Here is a 27,351-nt window from a genome sequence, read left to right on the forward strand (position 1 = left end):
TTTTAAAGACCCCTGGGAGCTTCTCTCAAAGAAGTTCACAAGCTCTGAATCTGTTTCAAGGGCAATTCAATTCACCCTCATCCAGGCTACAAGCTTCATTTGTAATAGTTTTAAGAACAGGAGAGTCAAAGGCAGGAAGCACTCAACTACCATGAACGTGAAGCCCCATATACAGGATTGCCAGAGCAATGAGCAGCTCGGGTACCTCCAGAGAAGCTGGCAGAAAGACCTGGCACTTGAACTTCAGCACACGACAGACACCCTGCTTGCACTGCGTGAACCTACAGGTGGATAAATACGTTTGGTGTACAGACTGCAGCTGGGGTCAGGAAAGGCTATTATAACTGAGACAGACTACCTCACAGTATTACTAGTAGTTAACTCCAAGAGGCTTATGCCTTATTTTCAGACTGTAGTTTTTATCCTGGGCATTCAGTCAAAGGAAGACGACACTAAAGGAAATAACATGATCCTTACACGTACAAGTTCTTATTTACCTGCTTGTGGTTCACTAAGACATTCCCTCTCATTTTAAGATGAGGCTTATAAATTCAGTGTACCTCAAAGGTTTTAAAGTGAGCAGAATGCACCCTTAATTCAAAACTATTCCATTTTCAGCCAGAACTCCTCTATACAGAGCTCCATTTTTTCAGAGGTTTGAAGCTATTTGGCAGTTGTATGCAGCCCGGACCAGCCTGCACATTTTTCTCTTTTTTTTTTTTTTAAATTTTAGACTTAATGTAGCATGTACTCTCAGAAAGGTTTACAATGCAGCCTTTTGTAGTTAACTTGCTCCAAGCTGGGCCACTGCCAGGTTGTTATCAATGACATTTTAAAGCAGATGAATGAAGTTCTTATGTACGGTGACAAGCAGAATTGTGATATGGCACATGCATACACTGAAAGAAGAGAGCTTGCTATTAGTTTGTCAGGTTAATAAATAAATAGTGATTTCATGAATAAAAGCCTTTTATTAGGAAACAAAAGACAAAAATTAATATTTATAAAGCTTTAGTGGTTTAGAGCACCCTTTAAAATAAGATTATTCCATTTCAGACAGAGCCACCATCATGGATTAGAGATTCTTGAACACAGCTTCCCCTCCTAATTCTCTTATCATAGCAGTTCAATAGAGAAAACAAAGCTCTGCCTTCTGAACGGGTTCAGGCCAGGCTCAGGCCTGTTCCACTACTCCTTCACGAGTAAGCTGCTCGGTTCGAGACTGACAATACTGAAAGCCCATGGCAGCAAACATTTCTGTTACGTCTTCAGGACTGCAGCTAAAGGCTGCACCTGTTGGAAGAGCTGTTGGTTCCTTATCACAGCAGGAAGTTCTCACGTTTTACACAGTGTGCTTCCACACCACGCAGAGGCACTGAACCCAAGCCAAGAAGAGTGACGCTACGCGTTAGCAAAACTGACTACTATCAGAAGTCAGCTGGCAAATCACTTCCCATCCTCTGCCCCCAGAAGAGATTCTTCACTAATATCCTGCTGATATCTCTCAACCGCTTTGCGGTTCTTCAGTATTTCCCACAGCATGTGCAAAGAAATGTTCACCATCAAATCAAAGTTTAAAAAGAGTGAAGTATGTCCAGGATGTCCTGCTTCATAGCAAGCAAAGGAAATTCTGACAAATACAGACTGTGTCTCACCTCAAGCTATCTTTGCACGTACCTCCTTTGGCTCAAGGCATTCTGTGCTCGTCTGTCCTAAAATCAAACTTGCAAGTTTTAAACAACCTACGTTGTTTTGGTTTGGGTTTTGTTTTGGGGTTGTCTTGGGTTTTTTGGGGGATGTTTGTAGGAGGGGGTGTGTGTGTGTTTTGGTTTGGGTTTGTTTTGTTTATTTATTTGGGTTTTTTAATGAGGCACATCTCGAGTTTAGAATCAAAATGTGAGCAATTACTCAAGCTTAAAAATTTAGTTTGGCTCACGACATCTTTTCCCCAAATACTAAAAAGATGTAAAACCTTTCCCTTCTCCTCAAGGGAAAGTTGAGTTTGAACTTCCACACTCAGAAGAGAAACAGACAGAAACTGCCCCAAAATAACGGTCTCGGCCATCTACAGTCAACATGAACAGATCTAAGTTAAACAGAGCTTCCTCCAGACAAGAGCAGTTTCTGGTATATGTGTAGAAGAGAAAAATTCTACTTCAAAGACCAGAAGTGTGGGCTGCAGAAGCCTGTGGCACAGTTGTTATCTTTGCAGCATGAAGCACAAGTTGAGATCAGGGATCTGTAAAGTATATGTGAAAAATATTCATTTCACCCACTGAGACTATGCAGACTCTATTCCAGTCATACTATAAACGTTAACTGATAATGCCTCCCTTGCCTTAAAGTTTATGTAACTATGCCCAAGTTTTGGGAAGGCATCTGAAAATATTCTATGTTCACATTGTTTTGCCCTGATAATCTCTTTTATTTCAGATTCAGGAGCAGAGCAGAAGGACAGAAGGACAATTCAGTCCCAGCACATTGCTGAGGCAGTCACCCCCAGCCACCACACAGCAAAGTGCTGAGGGACACAGTGGCAGGCTGACAAAAAAAGCAAGAGAAGATATTAATATTTGATTTCCATGTGCAAGTGTACAGACAAATTTATGCAATATTAGACTTGACCCACACTACAGGGGTAGCTGCTGTCTGGAGATTCATTTAAATGTTGAAATTCAGGTTTACGCATTCTATTAACTGCTGCGCAACCAAAATACTACCAAGAAGGAAGAAATGCCAAAGAGAACAAAAAAGCCCAAGTTGTCCTATTTCACTTCACTTTTTGAAGTCACAAGCTTGCCACCCCACATAAGCACAACCCAGCTGAAAACAAAACCAGAGGAAACTGCCAGTAACAAAACTCACTAGATGTTACATAAGAAAAACACTTGTTCAGAAAGTGAATTAAGTCTTTGTCAACCATTCTGCAATTTTAAAAGGCAAAGGAGAAGGCTGTCATTTCAAAGTTTACACTTCACCCAGGAAGACAATATAATATGGCAGCTAGTTAACTGTTTCATACCACATTTTGAACCACTGTATTTAAATAGTTACAGCATCATCTGAAGAACATGCCCAGAGCTGTTTGTCCTTAAACTATTTTAAGCTATTGAGAAGGACTGTGGAAAGAAAAGAAAAAGGCTACAACAAAAACAAAGAACAAAAAAAGAATCAATCCTTATTCCAGAAACACCTTTATCTTGTCACCTAGCATTTCCTCTTGCAACTAGGTTTAGCTCCCGTCTGTAGGTCAGAGAGCTGAGTCACTTCCCTGCTTGCCCCACAGCTACTTATGAGCTAAACTTTCAGTGTGACACCCTGGTTCCTACAGAAGATGCTCCAGAACTCAGGAATACTGCAAAGAAACAGCAGACTCAAAACGATACCTGCTACCGTACAAGAAGCAGGCCATCTCACAGACAACTACTGACGCTCTGCTCCTACATACTGACATTTGCATACAGAAGTTCTGTTTTCTTAATTACAGTTTGCTAAGGACTGGCCCCTTCCTGGCTGAGCAAGACCTTGCGAATTTTTTTCAGACAGAAGGACAGCAGCCCACAGGTTTTCCACATGCAGGTGAAGGTTAGGGGCTTTTGTTTTTAAATGCCTGGAACTGGCACTCGGGACACTTAACAGCATTCAACAGCTTCAGAGATCCGTGGGAAACTCCAGCTTCAGATGGATTAAGCCAAAAGGTTGGTCCTGCATCACACAGAAGACTCAGACTACCTCTAAGTACCAACAAAGCTCTCCTTTGGAAAGCAAAGCATTTTACACATGCAAGGCATATGCCCTATCCCTCCCTCTCATCATCACACTAAAAGGTAGAGAGATGAAAAGCGTGAAGTGTTTTGTTTTTTTCTTAATAATCCTAATATACACATTTCTCAGATGTTAGCTGTTGAAGCTAAACCAAGCCAGTTGAACAAGTCTTAAAAGTTCTTGCTGCGATTTTAAATGTGATAATTCTGTACATCAAAACAGAAGGGTCATGGTAGCAGCCAGTGAGAGTAATAGGACAATCACAATCCCCTGTGACAGGACCAGCTTTCCACATTAAGAATCCATTTCTCAGATATTTAAGCCAGTTAAATTTGAAGACAAAGGTGATTAGCACAGCAGCTTTTGCCTTTTTGCTAAGGAGGCCTTAAGACCTAACAAATGAATGCAGTATCCCTCAACAACATCCTTACAGTGCCATTCTTCCCCAACGACTTCCTATCGCTTCTTATCTGTTCTAAGAGGGAGAACAAACTCTTGGATTTGGAATCTGCTCCAAATTCCTTTTGGGGCATCCCCACTCACACAACAGCAAAGCCAGTTACAGACAAACTAACAGAAGAAGCCTGCAGATTGTCTCCTAAGGAGAGAGTATCATATAGCAGCTGCTGCAGCAAGTGTGTTAAAGCCTACTAAATGGGGAAAATATAAGACTCGATGGACTCGCAGTAGACAGGAGTCAGGTTATGGTCTTCTGCCTTTCAGATCCTGCTTTATCTTGCCTCAGACTTGTTTGTGGCTTACCCACCAGGGTGGGGGCCGGGGGTAAGCTGTGCAACAAGGAGCCTGGCATCACAAGTCCCAGACCCGCACAACTCCCAAGATGACATCTCTGGAATTCACTTCCCAGAGATCTCCTGCGCTGCTCTACTTACAGAGCAGTGGAAAGTTCAAGCATCCAAGCCATCTCCTAAGCTCTGGTATGAGCTTAGCACAAGGACAGTACGATCTGTGATAAAACAGTTCTTTCAAAACAGGTCAGATTAAATATCCTAATGTCTTTGATTACTTCAATACACGAAGTTTATACTGTGGCCTTAAGTTCCTCACTAACTTCACCCTGAAACAGCCTACACTGATGCAGTAACTTCATTATTTCTGTGAAGCCTCAGTTGAGGAGTTCCTCAGGAGAAGGACCAGCATACCCAAAAGCAGCGAGCAGCCACAACGCATTTCAGCGAGTGCCACAGGTGTTTCATTTACCAAGGCCATAAGAAGTTCACGTCACAGGGTATTGGCCAGGAGTTTCGTGATTGCTGGCACACACGGTAAGGGTGCGTCTCACCATGGAAGCAACAAGCTGTTTAACTGTGTGACTCATAGCAACGTTTTATGCCTTCTGAGAGGAGACTAGCCTGCAATGAGCAACACTGATAAGATGCATATTCAGAGCAATTCTATTTGGGCAAAAAGCTATTGACACGTTCAAAACTGCATATACAGAAGCCAGCCCAAATGCTAACTAGAACACACACACTGCAACATTATACTATTGCAATAAGACATTTTGCAGATGGTTGACAGTCATCTAATCAATTTATACAGCCCAACTCAGAAATGCAAAAATGGTTTTCAGCCTTCATAATTTTTTACCCCTTTAAACAGAGCACTCTGGAGGAACAGCTTCCACCCAAAAGGGAAGAAACCCTGTCTGCCTTGTTTAAATCACTGACTACTTCCCATAGATATCACCTGTTTCTTTCTCTTGCTTCCAAGATCCCCCCCAACCTTTATACAAAAGATAAGAGCTTCACTGTCACTATCTAATAAACAAATGAAAAGGATGCTCAGGCAAATCAATAGAACAGATTCTTAAATTCACAGGCTGAGCTAAACAACTTGAAGACTTGAAGCAGGCAGTTGACGAGCCTAGTGCTTTCATGGTGCAAGGCCAGTTTATATAAAGGAAGTGTCAGTCACAGAAGACCAGCAGCTTAGTACGTACTTCTTGCTAACGGCATCAGCAAGTCAGATATGAAGACAGTAAAAGCTTCAAGTCAGTCAAACTCTAAAAGTACAAGAGCATTTTTTTAAGCTTTCCATCGATTACATTCTTGCAAGGACAGCAAGAGCTTCCAGCGTACAGATGTTCCCGAGAGCCAGTCTGTGAAACAGCCTTCTTGCTTCGGCAGAGTGAAGTTGCACTGTGGTACGGGGGGGATGTGGTTTGTTGTGACTGAAGAATGAAACCTTGAGCTGCAGGCTGTGATCAGGGAGCAGCTACACAGAGCTAAGCTGCCCAAAGGCTTTTTTTTTTTTTTTTTTAATTTCCCAAGACCCAATAGTTGCAGCTATAGATCTTTCAGGATTTTTTCCCAGCAACTGGAAATCCTCAGGCATTACCCCTGCATGAAGGCAGCCCTCTTAGACTAAAATACTTCCAGCAGACTGCTTTTTGAATGGCAGTCTCCACTCAAAATAGCATTCTCCACTGAAGTAAATGTGTCATTGACTCTCAGAATATCTGTAGTTATTACAGTACCCTGCCCTTTTCAACCTTCTTTCATTGCTTAAACAGCAAGAATCAATATTGGTCAGATAATGACTCGTTACAGCATCACAGGCTATTTGCATTTTCAAATTACAAGCTCCTTTTCAAAACACCAGAATTTATGTGCCACTGGAACTCAAGAGGCGACAGCTTCAGTGTGTATTTCACTCAGTTTGTTTCAATGTAACTTCGTATTTTGAAAGATGCAACTGAGCTGTAGTAGTTTCATTTAAAATGCCAAAAATGGCATCATATTTAGTGGAATTTAAAAAAGGTGAAATAAGAGCCTGGTGTTGTACAGCTGGATAGAAACCTTCATCTTTTAACAATACAGCATCACACCCAACAAGAGGTACAGGCCTCCTGTTTTCCTTGCAGAGCTTTCAACGGAAGTTTGAAAGATAGGGAGGAAGTTACAAATCGCCTCACTAAAACAGTTTTGTTTTATCTCCCAAATGGTGGCAGCTGGCAACACAGGAAACCGAGGTATCTCTAAGGCACTATGAGATGTTTGCCTAAAGCAGGAATCAGCACATTCTTCTGGTCCACTGCCTCCGAAAACTTCAGTTTTCAGAATGAGCTATGGCTATACCTGAAAAACATCAGTTGAGGAAAACCAACAAATAACAGATGATAGCATCTTTAAATATTAGGCATTTCTAAGTCTACTAACCATTTCAGAAGAAGTTTCTGTTCTCCTAGCTACATTGTAGTCCCCTCAAAAAATCAACTCTTCACAACCCTGTACAAGCAGCAGTTATCAAGACCTTAACTAATTAAAAAAAAAAAAGGAAAAAGGAAAAAAAGAAAAAGAAGTTCTACATGAGATAGACTGGACTTATCAATGATTAAGTAAACTCACAATTACCACATTGTTTAATAGCAATTGCAGGACCAGGGGTAGAGAAATGTTATATTTAGCTTCCCCATAAATAAGTGGGAAAATATTTCCTGTATGTTCCACCAGCAAGGAGCTCTCAAGCAAAACATGACAGAGGCTCCCAAACACATTTGCAGGACTCTGCTTCCTGCTCACGCTGTTCTCCTGGGATTAAGGAGGGGAAGTCAAATGGCTTAGGTTTTCATTTGCTTTAAACTTTTTTTTTTAAAGTGTGCATTTTAGAACAATATATGCAGCATATCCTCTCTTTCTAGGTCAGTTGCTCCCTTCCAATAAAAGCATATTGTCTCCCCAAGGGTAGGGAAGACAAGTGAACTGCAAGAGCAGTCAGGGCCAGATTGCCTGCCCAGCTTCTTCACTTCTCAGGAAAGAGATGTAATAGACAATGGAAAAACAGCACTTAAAAGAAATTACAGATTTTTTTTTTTTTTGGTAGAACTGTGCATAAAAATAATTTAAAAGGGCAAGTTTCAATAGATTATTTCCCAATACAGATAATTATCAAAAGTCTTTTGGAAAGCTACAAAGAGTATTAGAGCAGTTTTCCTCTGCTTCCATCATCATGATGACACAGATTTGATGCTAGTCTGGTGACTGAAGTTACCCAACAACTTCCAGTGCCTTAGATAACAAGGCTCACAAAGGATTTTGAGGCAGGCACCTTTTACTAGCTCTTCTCTGCTTTAGCTAGAATTCTTTCTTGCAGCTTGTCCCTAGACCTGACAACGTGGCTGCTGTGCCCACACTTTGCTATAGAGTGAGCAAGAGATATTCCATGTTTGTCAGATAGAGCAAGACATCTGCAGCTTAATACCAATAGTAGATTCAGAGAGAAAGTTCACTGCTTAGAGATCCAAGCAGCAAAAGTAACTTAAAAATTACATGTAAACAAGGCCAGTATTAACAACTGCCTTGAACAACAATGCATGCACACTAACAGCCCAAGCAAAATAACTTACTCCCTTTTAAAATGTTATATTTTGGTTAACAACGGTGTGCAACTTTTTTTTTTTTAAATTTAAACCCCCAAAGCAAAGGATATAGCAAGTTAAATTCATTCAGATTTCTTTCTGTTCACTATCTTACAGTTGTCAAGAAAGAACTCAAAGAAAATATGCTTTCATTTTTTTCCACTGAAATGAAGATGCTAGAAGGGAAGGATGGGAAAGCCCTACCACTTGACAAGATACTGTCCTGCAAGACAGGAAATATGGCACAGATATTGGCAGTAGGGTCAAAGAATCTGGGGGAATCTGAGAATCAAAAAGAATCTGAAGAATCAAAAGATTTGGAATCAAAAGAATCTGAGAGAAAAAAGCAACAGGCTAGATTTTTCAAATCGCCCTAGCAGAGCTCTGACTGTATGTCTGAGTAGCACTTGTGAACACGGTGTTTTTATTTCACTGCTTTTGTTCACGATGAGACTACTGCACCCACCTGCTATCACACAGATGCATACTTCAAGGGCCCTTCCTTCACTTTGACTCAAGTCCTCTTCCTCCCAAAATAACCTTTTTTGAGGGATGGGAGGGAGAACACCCACCCCCCTCAACTCCCCCCAAAGACACATGGGGTGGGGGGAGAAGAGGAAATCTTATTTTGTGTTACAAGATAAACAAAGGCCTTGATCAGCATCAAGTAGCCCCTCTCCGGCTCATGGTATCTTTACATTTTACTGTAGTACAGTACTGCCTTGTACCATTTTCTGCTAACATGGCACGTCAGAAGACAACTGTTCTGCTGTACAGAAGTGAAGACTGCAGTCTTATTTCTCAAGTGGCTGTATAACCAAAGGCCAAAACAAACAGATAGCAGAAGTCTGGACAGACAATTAAGGGAATTTTACAAGTCATCAAGCGACCAGAGGGCTGTAAATGTATAATCAACACTTTGCATGAACTACCCTGAAATGAATGCTCATGAGATGCTCTATGGCAATGAGAACAAGATAAAAACCTATAAATAAAAGCCATCCAATTTCAGAGTGATTCAGAGCAGCTATTCCCCTGAATCCGTAAGAGCCAATTATAACTGTTTATAGGGCATACTTAACACAAAAATTCAGTTTGAGGACATCAATTTCACCCTTTCTCCTTGTCTGAGAAGTTTATTTCTAAAGCAAGAAGACATCAAGCAATTTAAAAGAGAATCCATTTCTGTCCTCAAAATTCATAGTGACCTGGAAACAGAATTAGACATAGCCATATGCTTGCACACCGACATGCAAGCACACATCCTTGCCCACAAGCTGGAACAACTAACTTCCAGCAGTTGCCAGATAATCTTTGTTCACAAACAGCAGGGTTTCACACAGGAAGTTAGACCCTTATACTACTCATAAAAATTATTTAGCAAGATGAGCTTTCTTTTAAAAAGGTAACCTGGAGCTAGAGTTACCAGTCCATGTAGAAGGAAGCTACCATCAGTTTACAACAGATTGGTTGAAACAACTTCACTTAATACTGAAAAATTAAGTTCCCCTGCTGAAGTCAACAAGGATCCATAAAAATGGCAAGCGTGGCAGGCTTGCAGGACCAAAGCCTTCATAAGGGCTAAAAAGGTGACTGCCTTGTTCACAAGGATCACCATCTGAAATGATACAAAAGTTTTGATTGAGAAACAACAACTTTGTGACAGAGGAAGAACGCACACAAGCTCAACAAAATTCTGACAGAAGGATAGAGAAACAACCAACCCCAGCTATCTAACAAGAGGCTAAAAGGGCAGTCAAAACCCTAAAGTGTGGTTAGGAAGTTATAAGAGGAAATGCAGAAGTACTCAAACAATGGCAGTTAAAAGGGCAGAATATGATGAATATCATTTCCACTTTAGACTGCAAGAAAAGTCTGAGAAAGTAGAAGTAATTGCTTTTTTCCTGGCCTGGTTTTGCTTCTCACAGTCACACGCTTATTTTTGTGTAGGGCACCAAGGATTTACCAAGACCACTGGTACAGAACACACCTCCATACTACGAGATTGAAGAAAGAGAATATAAATAAATATACTGAAAGCTGCATTCTCTGGATTTATCAGGCTCCAGAGGGAGTTGTTTATTTATTTAAAAACTAAGTAGTGTTCAAAAATCAGTACAGTTTCAATTTAATTTAATTGGTTGGGAAACAGCCTGGCTGTTCCAGATGGGAAAGCCTTACAGAATACAACTAATTGTTCATATATATCAAATATTTAACAAAGGAAGGGGTTATGCGTCCAAGTGGGAGAAAGAAGGAAGATGCCAGGAGAGACCTACCTATTCTCACAAGATGTCTTAAAGGCAAGAAATGTATGAGAAAAGGAATAATGGAAAGGGTAATGAAGTCAAAAGGGAAAAGCAACCTCTGAAGTAATGCAGCATATGAATATTTATAGCAGAGAAATATAAGCAAAATTAATCTGTGTTGCTAAATAAACATACCTTAGGAGAGACATGGGAATGAAGGAGGGGGAAAAAAAAAAAGTGTTCTGACAGCTAAAATGCTGTCGGGGCAGGCAGGACCTGTCAAGTAGCTGATCTAGTTTCAGAAGAGGTTACCTAACGCACCAAGAAATATTTTCAGAGTAGTTGGCTTTTTCATCCCCCCCGCCATGAGGGAAGCAACTGGGATTTCAACTCTTCTCCCCCCCAAACATTTGCAAACCAGACATAACACCAGTGTGATAATGCATGAGATTTTTTAAGGAAAAAAAGTTAACTGAGAACTAAGCATCCAGAAAGTGAAAGCAAGCTCGGTATTTTCATTTTCATCCTTAGTTATAATATTAGAAACAAGCCATATAATCAGTAGGTAGCACTTTAAGGGGTTAACATGCCAGATTTTACAATACAGAAGAACTAAAACAACAGCCCGTCCCAAGTTTAAAGAGCATGGAAAGCAAAGAAGTCTTTATAGCTGCCTGCCTCACTTCCTGATTCGGGGCAGCGATGAGAACATCTGCTCATTCTGCACATCTCATCCAGAGATTTGAAATCTGGCCTTTCTATATCTGTCTTGGGCTTGACAGTCTCTTGAAGACTATACGCAACATTCAAAAAAAAGAAAAAAAAAAAAAGTCTTAGCTTTTCGCAAAGGAAGGGCCACGTACTGGAGATACCCAGAGGGTACTGTCAGATTAAATCATCGTGAAACAGCCGTAGCCCGAACAATGTCAGTTTGCTTCCACGCACACTTCCCGCCTCTCTCCCACCACATATAATGAAAACAAAATTAAACCAGGCTGCTTTATTTAGACAGTGGCACGCTGCAGATGGGGCAGCAGCACCTTTACACACGGGCTGAGGCTCGGGGCGGGCTCTGACCAGGACCCTGGGAATCACCCAGCGGGAACCACCCGGGCTGCGGTGCCCGAGAGCCCTTCCGCAGCCTGAGGGCCGGGAGCGCGGAGCCCCACCGGCTCCCCCACCCCCGGCCCGGGCCTGCTGAGGGGCACCCGGGACCCCCACCTCTCCCCTCGCTTGTCACCAGGCCACAGCGACGCAAGCGCGACGCGAGGGCCCCGCAGGGGCGTCTGACCCCGTTTCCAGGGACCGAGGGCAGCGGCGGCCGCTCGCCTCAGCGCCCCCGGCCCGCCCGCCGCTGCCCACACGGAGCTGTCAGGGCCCGGCGACCGGCGGGAAGGGGGGGAGAGCGGTCCGGCGCACGCATGCGCACCGCCGCGCGCCGGACCCTAACGGCCACCAACCGCCGCGCTCCCCTCAGCGCCGGGCGGGCGGCTCGCGGGCGGACTCACCGAGGCGCAGGGGCTGGAGGTGGCGCTGGGGGTAGGCGAGCGCTGCACCGTGACCAGAGCCATCGAGGCGCGGCGGGGCCCCGCGTCCGGCCGGCGGGGGCCTTACTCCATGGCGGTGCCGGCGGCGGGAGGGCGGGGAGGGGAGCGGAGGTGGCGCGGCGCCGGCCGCAGGGGGCAGCAGCTCCACGCGCGCCAACGGCCTCTCGCCGACTGAGGCGCGCTGGGGCTGGGCCGGCCGGGCACAATAAGGCGCCAGGGCGCATGCGCCACCTGTCAGCGCGGCGCCGCCCCTGGGCCGCGGCGCCGTGTTAACCCCTGCCGCGCCGATGGGCTCCCGCCCTGCAGCCCGGCCCCTGCGAGCCTGGAGGGCGGCGCCCACGGCTCTCGGGCCTGGCGTGTGAGGGGGGTCTCGTCATTCCCTCTCCGGCCCCTCAGCCCGAGAGATGAGTTTTAGTAATGTGTGCCAGCTTGGCTGCGGCCACGCAGAACGTGCCTCCTGGCAGGGTGCTCTGGTATGTAGAAGTGATGGTTTTTTGGAATCCCGTGCTGCTGGGAGCTGTAACAATGTGTGTGGCACCGTACTCCGTTAAAGTTGGCCTTGATGCTCACGTACTGTAGCTTTTCCTTGGATTAGGGAGCAATAGTAACTCTTGCTGTAATGCAGACAGCATATAACACCTATTTATACATCAATGCACAAGCCCAAACACCAAAAAACTCATCTAATACAGATACGTGACATTTAAAGCGTTCAAACATCCCCAGAATGCAATACTACTTGACAGTTTGTGTTCTGAGACGAAGGGCCAAACACTATTAAGCTTCATTTGTTTTGCAGTTTCAGCCTGGTGCTACCAAATTCGTGGGAATGTTGGCAAGGAGGTAATTGGGATCGAGAAATGTCTTGGGCATCTAATGACAACACTGCAGAAGCCAGTCTAAATATTAAACGGAGCAAACTCTTCTTTGTCCAGAGTGTGTATTAACCCATTGATTCCTTTTAAGCACTCGGTCCATATTGCTTTCATCTGCTCCTCAGACTGACAGGCCTGTATGAGACTCTTGCCCCTGTGAATCTAAGCACCAGAGAAGCCACATGGTAGCTCTTTAGGCTATTCCCCAGTGCCCTGCAGTCAAAATAATTAGCAGGGCGGCTCTGGTAGCTGGGCTTCACTGCAAGGAAGAAGTCAGGCTCGCTAATGAGGCATTTTGCCTCCTGGTGGACAAGAGAGGATGAAGGACAGGCTCCCTAAACTGGACTAAAGCTGAGCTTACAGAGTGAACTGCACGGCAAGCATGAATTTTGAACATGAAAGAGTCCGAAAGAGCCCCCAGTGGGATCCGAGTGCATGGGGAGAATAAGCGAAACCCATAGGTAAACAAAGAGTCATTGTCCTGCCTTTTACAGCCATCATGTTGTTATTTGGAAACACAATATTTATGGAAAGTGTGCTAGCAGCGCACTCTGATTTATAGCACAGAGGTCAAGAAAATGTCTTCCAGACCCCTTTTAAATTAGTATCCCCCAAGTTCTCAATATTCCACGACTTCCCAATAAAACAATATATTTTTCTGAGCAGCTTTTTGTCCAGTCCCTCCCTCCCATTTATTTATTAAATGCTTTATCTGCTCTGTGGGCAAATCTGCAATACAGATGTGGTTTTGGTGTATCTGTACAGTAGATCTAGATTGGCAAAGACCATTCCAAATACAGACATCCTTTTGCTTTTATAGATAAAGCAAGCTGCAAGTTTGGGGAAAAAAAGGATTGCTCTGTGCTTGTGAGTTGCATGTACCAGATTTTTTCACACTTTCAAATGACATAGCTAGACCAGTAAGGCTGTTAGGTGTAGCTACTGAAAAAAGCTCTATCTCTAGTTTCAACAGAACTTCTTCCCTATCAATATTTGCTACTTGTTCCAGCTGTGTAACTAAACTGCATAAAGTATGTTTTTCAGTTACCTTTTTATTTAGTTCGTACCCAGGTCAGGAAAGAACAAAAGTAAAACGTTGACTAAAAATATAATGGATCAACAATATAATGGAGCACATGGGAACCTTTTTGTTTTCAATAATCTTAAAGATTATTTAGGTTTGCTGCTATATTCATTGTAGATGCTTTTTGTTATATTTTACTCAAATATGGTGTTTGTTCTCCTAACTACATTTTTAGCCTGATAGCCAGATATGAGGTCATGCTGCTGTAAAGTTTTTGCCATGATTTTCAGTGGAGTTAGGAGTCACATTTGAGGATGGGAAAGTTTTTTCTTCTCTGGCGTATGACAGGAATCTTAATACTATTCACCTTTCTCTAAAGCATAATATCCAGGTTATTGTTTTGTTTCACACAAATGGATTCCTGCGAAAAATAGGGCTGCTTCAAGGCATGTAGCTTCTGTTCAGATACGTCTGCATTGATGCGGAGGGTAGGTGGAAGACTACAAGTTCCCAGAGTATTCTAGCAGTTTCCTCACCTGGGACTGGTGTTTCATTCCGGATTTTGAGCAACAGACATGCAGGGATTACTATCAAGAAATGATTATTTAAACCAGCTTCCAAAATAGACTTTTGTGTAATTTTCATATATCCAGTAGCTCTTCCAGGTATTTGAACAGCAAACACTTTTAAAAAACATTTACCACAAGTAAATAATGGAGTTGCTATCTACAGTTAGCTAAAGGTCCAACATACCAGTTATTAACTACAATAATCACAGATTGCAGTGGTTCTCCGAGCCATTAGAAAGGTATAATTTGCATGTGCAATGTTTTTTAGCAGCAGAATTTAAATGTGGAGGAGGAAGCTATAGGGCAGATGTATTCTGATTGAAAAGAGCAATTAGAGGGCAGCTTGTGGTCACAGCATCATGGTTGGTACAAAGAAGAGGCTGGAAGCCTGTGGCCTTATTCTTCCCCATGCTGAAAGCACTGTGGTCAGCACCTGCAGCTTTAGCCCAATGTATCATTTAAATGATGTGAAGCTATACATGAGCTGGTTTTGTATGCATTTCCAAAACTGACTATTTTCTTTCTTTAAGACACTGCAAACATTTCTCTGGCTAGCACAACTTATTATTACTACATGTCAGGGCTTTTATTGCATAATCTTGGCATCAGCTGCAAAAGGCAACAGAGTGCTCCCAAAATGTATCTTACACAGAAAAAACAAAAAAAGATAGAAGAGGCAATTCCAGCAAAACATCTGTGATGACATATTCAGCCCATTATTTTGTCAACAGCGCAAGTATTTGATGGCATAATAAAAGGATACACTTTGCTTAGCAAAAACATTAAGGGATAACAGCCAAGTTAAATAGGGTGCGATTAAAGGTTTGCTTAACCCACGGGATTCCACTTCCAGCAAAATAAAAATAGAGACATTTTGATCCCTCCTTCCAAGTTCTATTTGTATGCTCTTGTTTGGCGGTTAAAAAATCACCTTAAGAAAAGGGACAGTATTTTTTAAATTTATGTTTCATACTGAAAAAAGAAAAAGTTTTGTACGTTAATCATAATAGCAACAGAATTCTGAATTGCAAAGGGGAAAAATCAAGCCCACCTGGGAGAATAGATAACAGGAGTTAATCATGTGCAACCTGCTTTGAGGAAAAAAGTGCACAATCCAGTTTAAAGCCTCATTTGAAAATATTCCTGTGCACTAATTTTCTGCTTCATTTTGTTGACGTAATTGATGCTATACTTCAATACATCTTGGAAATACACTGCAATGAGCCTATTTTGTTCTGATACATGTTTTTTCAAATAAGTAGCAAAGAAATTATGATTTATTACAGCATATTTTTCATATGACAGTTGACTTACATGTTTTTTGTGAGTTTTTTGTGCTGTGTTTCCTCTCTGCAAGCAAATAATGAATTCTAAAATTAAGTCAGTATTGTAGTGTCTATGGCATATTACTACACTGGTAAGCTTGGCATTCCAGTGGTATTTGAGAGTGTCCAGAAGAAACATATTTTCAGGGAGTCACTTAGCACAGATGGCCAAAGGTATCTATAGAAGTTACAACCATAGAGATTTTTCTGAAATATGTGCAGGAGTACATAGAGGAAAATAAATGTTGCCGGGTACAAACACCAGGAATTTCTATAGTGTCCTCCTTTCCAGAGAAGACAGTATAAAAATAAAATAAAAATTGAGGCTTTTGACTGTCCACTAAAGTATAATTGTTATTGTAATTTCTGAGCAAATTTCCTCCTTGTAAAGAACCTGTACACAGCATGCACACTTTCTAACTTCTATGGCAGGTCTTTTTTTTAAGGGCAGCATAAAAGTTGTACTGGGTTTATGTTGGGACTCTGAGCGCATGTCACTTAGAGCTACTTCCAATTCCAGAGTTTTACAAATTAATTATTATTTACCTTGGCGTTGTGGGTGCTGTAATAAATAACAAGTGACTTGATGAAGATGACAGAGGATGAAATTTTTGAGTCGGCAGTTAAAACTCCAGAGTTCCTAAACTAGATAACAAATGTGACTCTGACAGTAACTGTATCAGACTTTGGAAAAATTGTGTTACTTATATCAAACCTCCTCTATTTCAAGTTTTGTAACAAGTTCAGTTGTCCTGTAAAATGGAGACTAATACTCTGCTAGAAGGTAGCGTACCATGCAGCTGTTCCAGTGACAAATACTGTAGATACAGTTCAGTTTTCCTGCAGGTAGACAGTCAAAAAATCATGCCTCTTCCAGTACAAAATACAAAGAAAGAAACAGTATTAGATAAACTTTGTTTCCTGGCAGAAATTGCCATAAATTTCTCAGTTGGAAGTCCTGCATAACACCAAGGAAATCACTGAACAGACACCTGATTTACATTAGTATAAATGAGTGCAGAATGGCTGTCGTAGATGTTTTTGTCTTTTCCCTTCTCCTTTCCCTGTGTTGCATATTATTCTTCAAGAATATAGGAGAAATTATTAAAGGTGATTCATCAAATTCCTTTAGATTCAGGTTTAAAGACAGTCTAACAAAATGGTATTATAAACTCCCCCCTTATTAGCGCTGTATGTGCCTTTCCTGCAAGGCTGCTTCAAAGCAACACAGTTCTTTCCAAAAAAGAGAGCCTGAAAATATTTAAATTGAGTTCGTAATTAATTTCTTTTTATCTCTCAGATTCTCACATCTGGTTAATACAGTCCTCAGCACCGCTTGTAATGGACTTGTGACAGTTCTGGACTCCGCATACCTTGAATCTGAAGGTAAACCTGCTGTCACTGGGCACCTGTGGATTCTCTCTTTGATTATTTGTGCCCTTAATGTTGTCCATTGCTATTCATAGTCTTTGTTATTTTATTTTATTTTATTTTATTTTATTTTATTTTATTTTCAGTCATGTGATGCAATGATCTAAGTTCAGTAGAGAAGAGTCTGTTGGGCTGCCAAAGCCAAAAGACAACCTACAGCAATTCTAAGTCGTGGAAGAGACATAGCAACCTTTGGGATTATTGCTTAGCAACTGCAAACACACAGAGGAGTAAAACTCACAGCCCGGCTCCACAGCAGGTCTGAGAAATCCCTAATTCACTTTAAGATTTTTAATGGTTGAGAACAGATGGGCATATATTAAATTCCTGTTCATTTGCGAAGCCACTTTGAAAGCAGGAGGAATAAGATCTATTTTGATACCTGCTCCAAAGGTAAGAAAAACAGTTCTTCAAAGCTTCAAAAAGCAAAAGAGAAAGTCTTCTTAAATTTTAATTGTATTGAAAAGAAGATCATGTATGAAAAGGGTGTTGGGCTCTTTGTGATTGGTGAGATAAACATGCTCTATGAAGCATGTTAAGAAAAAGCTAAACTATTTCTGAAAGATAGAGCATCAAAGAGATTGGACTCTGTTTTTGAAAAGACTTTTGTAACTCAAAGATCTCCAAAGTATTTACCTAGACAAACTTTAGTCTTTCCTGGCCCTGTCCCACCCATCAAAATCCCCTAACAGAGTAACAATGAACCATAAAAAACTTATTTATGAGCAGATTTGGGTTTTGTGCAGAAAACGGGGAGATAATCTTTTTGTACCTGCAGGGATTCCAGCAAGAATATTTCTCTTACAGAAAAGGAGCCAGGAAAGTGGCATCCTACTAAATAATGAAAAGCTTATCTTGCCTTCAGCTTGAACAAAGGCTTACAGGAAACTTTATCTCACATTTCAAATTTCCTGGGTGTTTCTAAAGCGTGTCTCTGTGCACCATGCTTACTATTATTTGGACAATCAAGCCTCCACTTGGGAATGTCATAGGCCGTGAGAGCTCTATATATTACGGCCAAATTCTCAACTCATGTAAATCAGCACTGAAATTTATGAGCCAGTGGTGTCTTACACAAACCGGAGGTGTGTCCCTGTAATCCTCGACAAATTCCAAGTTTCAGGGCCTGATTCTAGCACTCCTTTGTTGTTTATTTTAGCAGTTATGTGCTGTTTCTATGTTCTTCCATACCCTCTTGGTCTTCTTTATCTGTCCTGCATTAAAGCAGTGGGCACTATGCTCTGCTTCCATTCTTGGAGTTAAGCGAATGCCATGGAATTGAGATAGAACAGTTGCACTTAGTTGTTTTTTGTTTCGTTTTGTTTTGTTCAGAGATATAGAGATACTTTATAAACATTTACTAATGCTCAAAATCATCCTAACAAATGGTTGAGAGCAGCGTAGAAAATATATTCATCATCATTCAGAGTCAGCCACCTCATAAAGCAGAGTGCAGTTGTCACTTTAACATTGCACAGAAACTGCAGAGTGGTTTCATAAAGGATGTTAAAAAATAACATAAGTATTTGAAACTGCAAGAACAGTTTATTTTGGCACAACAAAACCAGATGATTTGGAATGTGACCAGAACATTTGGTTAACACCCTGCTTTGAACCAGAAAGAGTCTGGTTTCACAGCTTATTGAAAGAAACTCACCTAAGCAAGGAACAATTTGACAGGGTTGACAGGTTTCCCTTTCTACCATCATAAATCTGAACTCCTTTACAGCTCATGTCCTTCAGTGACAAAACCAGCTTCCATCTTAAAACCTTCAGTGTGGGTCAGACAGGCAGCTTGATCCATAAATCCATCTCACTCCCCAGCAGGTAATCAACTTCGAAAACAAATTACCAGAAGATGCCAACAAGCCCATTGAGAAAACAGACATAGAAATTTAGTGCTGTGAAGCATCCTACCTATCCAAGCAGTATTTGGACTCAAACAATGGTTATGAACCAGAAGGTCAACATATTAGTAATTACATTTCTGTGCCAGGAGGGCTGTAGATCACATTTATGTATTTCCTAGAAGGCTGAACTCTCTTCAGAACAGCTACAAATGCTTAAACATGAAGAGCAAACCATGTCAAAAGCAACAGTATTGCTATGGATACTGAAAGGCCTTAGTGAAAAGCACTTTTAAATAAGAGCTTGAAAAGGATAGTGTGGCAGCAAGTTCAGAGTGGAGTTTCATCTTTAATTCGGAAAGGCATTAGGCTCTCTCTATTAATATCACACTTCCCTTGCTGTTGTTTAACACTGAGCTGGGTTTTTTGCAGCATGCTGGTGATTTTTCATGCTTTGAATCAAGTAGTTAGGCAACACTCTGCTCCATTCTGTGTGTGTAAGGCCCATTACAGAGGCAGACAGTTGTGTGTGGAGACATATAACAATAGTTTTCAAATTGTGCCTTGTGAGCAACTCAGTTTCTTCCTCATATTTCACAGAATGACCATTTTGAGAAGAAAACAGTGAAGTTTGAGAAATTTTAAAGGGAGGTATCTGGAACTCTCTGTAGGTCTGTCTTTTACAGAATAATCTACAAAATTAAGTGCTTGTGAACAGCTTAATTACCGAGTTCATGGTATAGAGTTTCCCTTTCTGTAGGATCTCTGCTGACCCATATACCTATGTCCTCGTTACCTTAACAAAATGTCCAGAGGAAAAAATAGTTGCCAAAGCTGAAATTAAGCAGTCTATGGGACAAGCTTCCTCGCTGTTTTTCACAGCTACAGAAAAGATGAAGCAGAAGAAGGCATGTAGAGAAATCTTGCTCCTAGGCATCTGGTATTTTCCATTACTTGCTTCCTTTGTCTCATACCTACTGGATTTCCTGGAGGCATGGAATGGGACCTAAACAGAAATAATGGTACTAGGGGTAAGAGGAATCCACTGGTTAGAACTGGGGGACAAGACTTCCGAGTACTGTTCACCGCTTGGTTTCTGAGTCTCTAAGTGACCTGGAATTAATCACTGCTCTTCTGTGTCTCAGCTTCTTCTCTCGTAAGAAAGGAAAAGACTTATTTAGTTGCTCTGTCTCCAAGGGCTGTTGTGATACATAATTAATCTTTATAAATCATTTACTGATCTTTGAAGTAAAGGAGCAGTATTTATTTAAGAGTACAAAGCAGCAGTAACAGAATAAAAAAGGCACATAGAATATTCGGTAATTCCTAACAATAGACTTTCTTTCTGTGTCATCTGCTAGGACACTGCTGCATCTTTTGTCATTATATAACATGTTGCTTTTGTTCTGTGTCACAGTGATTGAAGTATGGCTGCTCAGCCAGAAGCAGCAGCCCAAACTGCAGGTCTAAAACATCCCAGACTTGGAGGCAACAATATGACTGCCACAGAAATGAAGAGAAACCAGGGGAATGATGAGCTGCCGTGTCTTAGTAATTATGCTCCATGGAAAGAGTGTTTTTATGAAAAGGTACAGCAGAGGTGCCTGAATCTGCAGGAGACAAAGGTGAAGATGATTCGTGCACAAAAGGCAAAAGAAGAAAAGGCAAAGAAGAGAGAACCCTGTGACTGGCTGTCCAAAGAGTGGTTCAGTGAAGAGAAAGAGACACTAGATACTCGCATCTATTTGCTTGACAAACTCCTACCTACATTAATCCCAGGAATGGAAAAACTGCTAATGGAAGTGGAAAGAAAGAATGTGCTTGCACCAGACAAGGAACCAAGCAAATTTAACCCCATTAATTTTCTTGGAGAATATCTGATGAGACATAACCCTCAGTATAGTATTTCTACAAAACCAGGCCCGTACCTGAGAGGAATGAAGATGGTCACGGAGGAGCTAAAAACTGAGATACCAGGTACAACAGCAGAGAGGTGAGAGAGTTGAAAGTGTGGCTGGTCACAAGACCAGGGCTGGTGTCTTGGTCTCTGTTTTACAAAAGGAATGGTGTGACTGCAGCCTGGCTGCAAAGTGTCGAACAAAATGAACCTTGTGTAGTACAGTGCCAGAGATGGTAGTTGTCTCTCATAGATACTTAAGAAGCAGGACAAATGCCAGAACATGTCACACAAAATGAAACACTAGTTATTCCTGTTTAGGGCAATATTCTGCCCTTCACAAGTATATAATTCCTCTTTAGACTGTATCTTAATTACATATGTGGAATGCAAACTGCTTTCAAACCGGTCTAGGTTAGTGACAGCAGTTCTTTAGGACAGGTATTAGTATCAAAGGTCTATGGACTCTTCAGATCATTTCTTCTATATTCTTCCAAACTTAATTAAAAAGATAAACATTTTTTCCTTCTTCAGGATGATTTTTCCTGACCAAACCAACAACAATATTGTCCTGGCACATTGTAGAAACTCCTTCTCCTGGGATTTTTACTTAGGCTTTTCTTTCAGATTCTTTTTTCCCTTTAAAGTAGAAACTGTTTTGTATTTTATTATGTTGCTTATTTCTGGGGCATATTCTAGGCTGCTTGCTTTAGTGTAATATTTAATGAATATTGGAAGGGGGCTCCATGGCGTCTTACAATAGGCTAAGGTTAGAATGTGAGCACATTAGGTGAACAATAATGCTTTCATTTTCATTGCTCTATTCAGAAAAGCACAGAAGTGAACATTTATGTTTATAGATGACCCAGAGGTGATTGTGAATGATGTCAAAATTACTCATTCACTACTAGATCACTTTATTCTATATCTGTGTTGGTAGAATAATGACTTCTATTTGAATGGCTGTCTCTTCTATTTGCATAAATAGTACATACAGCTTGAAAATTGGTTTCAGGGTTTCAGTGTCAGGAATTAGGGAAGTAAAATGTTGACATGTCTTATGCATAAACTCTAAATGAAGATAATTGAAGTTCCCAGTATTATAATGAATAAAAGAATATATTAAATCTCTCTTTACTGCTCTGAGTTTCTGTCTCTCTACATTTCTAGTCCACATACTGTAGTTCATAGGAACTGTAGTTCATAGGAGCGTGTGTTGTGTGAATACAACTAAAGCAGTGTGATAAGTTAATTTCATACAGTCACTTACCTCCTTTTTCCCCCACAGATAAAAATAATTATAACTGATTGTGGTCAGTGTGTAAGAGCTCAGCTTTTGGGTTTTTCTCCATAAGCAGACATACAGTAGTATAACCAGAGCTGGCAAAAGATTTTCAATTTTATTATTTTTTTTTTAAATGTCAGTCCACTGAAACAAATGATCTGGGGAAACATCTTCTTTTTCAGTGAGCTTTCACTCAAGCATAGACTGTTCTGGGGGGATGTTTAGGATGCCAGCCTTGCCATACCTTTGTTTTGGGGACTGTTTCACCATTCATATTGCTTCACAGAGGGACACCTGGATGCAGGAAGTTCAGAACCATATCTCATTTTTATTTTGCAAAAGAAATTGAATTAAAATACATAAAATTTCCTAGGATTTTTTTTTTTGGGGGGGTGGTTTGTTTTTGGTTTCGTTGGGGTTTTTTTTCTGCTAAAATACTCCTAGCTTTCATTGTGAATTAGAGCTTATTTATGGAGAGGTCAGATTTTCCTGTAGAATGCAAAGTGTTGGCTACCAGTGACATATTATCTTGGCCTGGGCTGTTAAGTCCATGTTTACATTTGGAGACAGGTTCTCCATTTGTAGCTATCAGAGCTGATGCAAAGGAAGTGACTATCAAGACCTGTAGAAATCAATCTCTCCATAGACAGCACTGCCACGGGGGTTTATGTAGCCATAGCTGTAGCAGGTTTTGCATATCCGCTGGTAGTAGTATCATGGGATTTGCATTCACAGCAGCTCAGGATTTACATATTTGTGATGGCTGTATTGTGGGATTTGCATAGGATTCTTAAACCACAGCAGCACAGAGGATTTTACCAACACCGTGTAGCACTGAGACTCCTAATGTGAGTCACTGGCTTTCTACACATGAAAAAAATGTTACAAGAGAAATGCCAGTCTGTGCTCAAAATCTCTCACATAAGCGCTTACCAGAAAGATGAGGAGTGAAATTCTGGCCCCAATGAAGCTCTCGGCAGCCTTGACATTACCTTCAGGAAAGGCAAGATTTCACCACAGGTTCATATCTAAAGCTTACCAGTCTTCAGTGAGCTCTCTCAGGCTTCCTCCAGTCTATCCTTAACTGCCACCTGACTGGGAGTCAAGGCATGCAGGAGAACAGATGGGAGAAATTCCTTATCCAAATGGATTGATACCTGAAACAGAGGCTTTATTTGTCCAGGGATGGTAGTCCTTCAGTCTGAGTCACCCATCCTTGTGTGGGAGTTAGGCGGCTGTCTTCCTGAAGAAACATGTTTCATTCTGCAGGGAGAAGTCACCCTCGCTGCCGTCTCATCTTCTCTGGAAATGTCTGAAATGAGCTCACTTTGAAATGGGTGCCCAGCACTGTTATAGCCTGTTTTGCCGTTGTTGTCTAGGGGGGAAGCATTTTGTCCCACAGCAGAGACACCAGGCAGAGGATGCGGCTGCCTGGTGTTCTAGGACCCTGGAAATAAATGCAAAATTGCAGCACAGTGCAGGTGCAGCACGCAGTGTAACTTGTGCTGGGCACTGCCCAAATTAATCACCAGAGCGCCTTGGCAACTCCTAGCGTGGCCTTAGCTCTGCTTTCAGCTTGCAGACTCCTGCTGAGGAGGAGCTGCAGCTAGAAATGGTCTGGTGTTCTCTTTCTGTCTGTAGCATACATTGGAGAAAAATCTGTTAGTCCCTTTAGCTTGGTACCTGCTACATACCCCCTCTTTGCTGTGTCTGTGAAGGAGTCAGAAGATAGGAAATTATTTTACCCGTCCCCTGCTATCAAAGTGCCAGAGGCTGAACTGCCTCAGCAGGCACTTGTGCAATGCCCACGATTGATTAAGGAACCCAGTTATTCATTAAGAAACCTCTGTGATAAGTGGCCATGAAGAACAAGCACCTAGTGATAAAACTGACTGTGATCAAAGTGTATTGCTGTAACATGTTAAACAGGCCTTTCTATTCCTTAAAGAAAATATAATTGTTTTATAATTTCTAGGATGACCCCATAGCAACAGAAGAGAGCAGGTACAGGATCAGCCCATCTTCACAATATGTGAAACACAGGGCGAAGAAGGGAGCAGAAATCATTAGTTAAAATATAGTTTCTGGGCTAGTGTGTTCTCAGGTACAAAAGAGGAGTGATTCCCCTTACTCTGACTAGCTATAGAGTGCAAGTGAGAGCCACAGAGGCGAGCAGGGCAGCTGCCTCAATGCAGACTCCAGCAGCCTCTGTGAGCAGGAACTGTTCTCCCCATATGAACTGATCCTTTGGCTTTAAGCATTTTGAACTTCCTAAAGGCTTTTTTTCAATTTCATAAATGAACAAAGTCAAAACCAAAGCAGATAAGTTCTACGGGATCAATTTTATTCAGTTCTTTCGTTACGTGAAATGGAGGATTGGAAAAAACATGGCTGGGTGATTAGAGAAGCAAAGAAAACGGAAGGAAGAGGAAAGGGAGGTACTTTTAGTCCAAGCTTGCAAACTGTGTTCAAAATGACGGAGAGGTTGGTGTATTATCCCTGTCCTAAGGCAGTAAGGACTTTATTGTGCAAGACTGCTTAAGAAATTTCATTGAACGCTGCTCTTTGCCAGTGAAGTGTTCCTGTGAAACAGTACTTGCATTGAGACAAATGCATACTGATGCAATTTTGTTGGTAAATCAAGTGTAGCAAAATTAGGCACCTCTGTTCCTGCTAAAATTGAAAGAAAATTGAAGGACATCTACACAATAAATGATTAATGCCATTATAAATGTGAAGGTAAAATTTATCACTGATGAAACTATACAAAGTAGGAGAACTGGACAGATTATTTTCCCTTAAGTGTCTACCGTATACTCTACAAGAGGCTCTCTCCACATGCACGTATCTGACACTCAGAGGTTATTTCTTCAGCTTCATAGTTACACTGGATTTCAGGAGATGATACATGTCAGAATATAAATACTCTCACCTCCTTAGAGCTGCCCTCTGAAAACACAGATTACTAATATCTAGTCCAATAGTCACACTAGTAATTTTGTGCCCCAAACATCAAGTGTTTATTTGGAAAAAAATCTGCTTGTACTAGAAGGACAAGAATTTCAGTAAGAAGTTATTTCCTTTCCTTTTGTTCTTCAGGGTAGGCTTAATCTATCTTAAACATGTTTATGATGGTGTCTTTCTAAACCCTATTCCCACCTCCTACAGGCTGGCCAGGATGAAGTCTGAGGCAAAGAACAAACGTAAGGAAAGGGAGCAGTTGGACAATAGGAAGTCTCAGGCGAAAGAGATGAGAAAGGAGGCGCTGGCAATTCAGTTCAAAGAGTGGACAGTGGATGTCAGTGGCAGAATACCGGTTGCACTGGTAACTAGAGATGATCCTTGTTAACGCACCGCTATGATTGTTCCAGACAGGAGGAAAAGGAAGTTCGTGATAGTGCCGTCTGCCCTGGCATGGCAGCATGGAGCACAAGGATGGGTAATGGCTCGGACATCCCTTAGGGTCAGGGTGGAGGCTGCTGTCTACCACTTAGCCTCACCAAACCCTGATTCCCCACGAGCACATGGAAGGATTGCGATGCATTCTCCACAGAGGTCCTGGGAAGCTAAATGGCCCATAAGGTACTCAGACACTCCTGAGGTTGTTGGATGCATACCTCATCACTGGATGTCCTTCTCTGCAGCTGGTTATCCCTCAGAATCCCCTTAAAAAGGTCTGGGGCAGCCAGTCCTGCTCTCCTGTGGCCTCCATTAACTCTTCTTTCTACCCCTGTGACTCATACAAATTGATACTGCAGCTCATAAAAGATGAGATTTGCAGTAATTGTAATACATCTCTTGGTAAAAGCATCTTTCTTACAAGTCACACAAGGCCCCTAGGAAGTTGTCCTGTGGTTACACACAGCACGACATAGACAAGGTCTACGTTTAGCAGGGCCCACCTATGTGTGGTAAGAAGCATTGCTGGCCCATATGACTAATTATTCCAGGTGATTTATTTTAGTAATTGCAGGCTGTTATCTGCATGAAACAGGCCTTTGACTATTACCTTGATTTGTAGGTTCAGAGTGCCCTGAGGTCTTTTCCAGATGTCATTGCTTCTACTCCCATAGATGTGAGAAAAGGTAAGTTTTCAATGTGTCTCCTTTAGGTTTATTTCTGTGGTCTGAATTCTGATGCAAACTGTGAGCAAACAGTGAATGGATTTGATAATAGAGAAAGAATCTCTAAGAGTAGTTACACCAGTTAGGATATTAACCACAAATCTTCAGACAGATTGGAAAGAGACTGAACCACTATGTGGTTCATTCATATGATCTTGCAAAGTATGGAAAGAAGTTTAAAAAACCTTTCAGAGAGACAGAAAGATCAGAGGCAGGCCCTTTTGACTTACATCCTGCATTAGCTAGACGTTACTGTGTGGTTTTCACAATTTTTAAGAATCACTGTGACAACCTCCTTCATCTACTCTGTTCCACGGTGTTCCTTGTCTCATGGGTGATCTTGGAAATCCCATGGACAGCTTGGCATACTGGGAGGTATGAAGGAAAGGTAGGATCGAAAAAATTAAAGTCTGACAGTGTTGTTACCTTGTATGGTTTCAGGGAAAATGCTGAAGCTTACCTAACGCTCCACCAAATCACACATATTGTCTAGCCCTTCCCTTTGCCAGTCCCAGGCATGCCAGCGACACACAGCACGAGGGCCTCTGTATCAGAGCACTCAGCAGAGAAAGATTTCCATAATTCCTGTCCACTTTACATAGCTTACACTTGACCTCCCCGAATAACAATAATTGAATAGATAGAGCCAGGAACACTGAAGTGGCAACATACAGCCTGCTGCCAGCCTTTTACATCGACAGCCTGTAATGATCATCAGTAATAACAAATCTGTGTTTGCTGGAAGATGGGATGATAAGCAGGGAACCTCCAGAGTGCATTTCTGCTTGCTGCTGAAGTCACCTCTGTCTAGAGCTTGCCCTTGCTCAGCCTCTTCTATATGACAGAATTGTTCCTCTGAGTAATCATCCTATATTGGTAGTATGTTGTGCGAATGCCAAACACAGCCCTTGCGCTCCTGCTGTGGGGGCTGTGGTTCTCCAGTGTGAACAGATACTGGGATGTGAGACTGAGAAGCAAGTTTCTATCCAGATGCTTGCTCTACAAATGCTGGAGGTGCTTTATGTCAAATTT

The 27,351-nt window shown here is 41.7% G+C and overlaps 2 protein-coding genes across 7 annotated transcripts in view; one reads left to right on the forward strand and one right to left on the reverse strand.

The window, feature by feature from the left end:
• The window catches only part of SSH2 (slingshot protein phosphatase 2), a 103,348-nt gene extending 91,164 nt beyond the window's left edge, over positions 1-12,184 (reverse strand). The window contains 4 exon segments of the mRNA XM_072882472.1: positions 11,904-12,007; positions 12,010-12,033; positions 12,036-12,156; positions 12,158-12,184. Coding sequence (XP_072738573.1) covers positions 11,904-12,007; positions 12,010-12,033; positions 12,036-12,156; positions 12,158-12,166 — 258 coding nt within the window. The 5' untranslated portion in view covers positions 12,167-12,184.
• Positions 11,825-27,351, forward strand: part of EFCAB5 (EF-hand calcium binding domain 5) — a 43,341-nt gene continuing 27,814 nt past the window's right edge. For 3 of the 6 annotated variants that reach the window (XM_072882465.1, XM_072882468.1, XM_072882471.1), the window contains exons 1-6: positions 11,825-11,934; positions 17,036-17,121; positions 17,253-17,425; positions 20,431-21,006; positions 25,364-25,520; positions 26,217-26,280. In XM_072882465.1, the coding sequence (XP_072738566.1) occupies positions 20,441-21,006; positions 25,364-25,520; positions 26,217-26,280 (787 nt within the window). In that variant the 5' untranslated portion in view covers positions 11,825-11,934; positions 17,036-17,121; positions 17,253-17,425; positions 20,431-20,440. Of the gene's footprint in view, positions 11,935-12,741; positions 12,786-17,035; positions 17,122-17,252; positions 17,560-20,430; positions 21,007-25,363; positions 25,521-26,216; positions 26,281-27,351 lie in introns of those variants that run through there. The other 3 variants (XM_072882466.1, XM_072882467.1, XM_072882469.1) reach the window with 3 other exon arrangements.

The sequence above is a fragment of the Ciconia boyciana genome, chromosome 17 (assembly GCF_034638445.1).
Source record: "Ciconia boyciana chromosome 17, ASM3463844v1, whole genome shotgun sequence".
Taxonomy (NCBI): Eukaryota; Metazoa; Chordata; class Aves; order Ciconiiformes; family Ciconiidae; genus Ciconia; species Ciconia boyciana.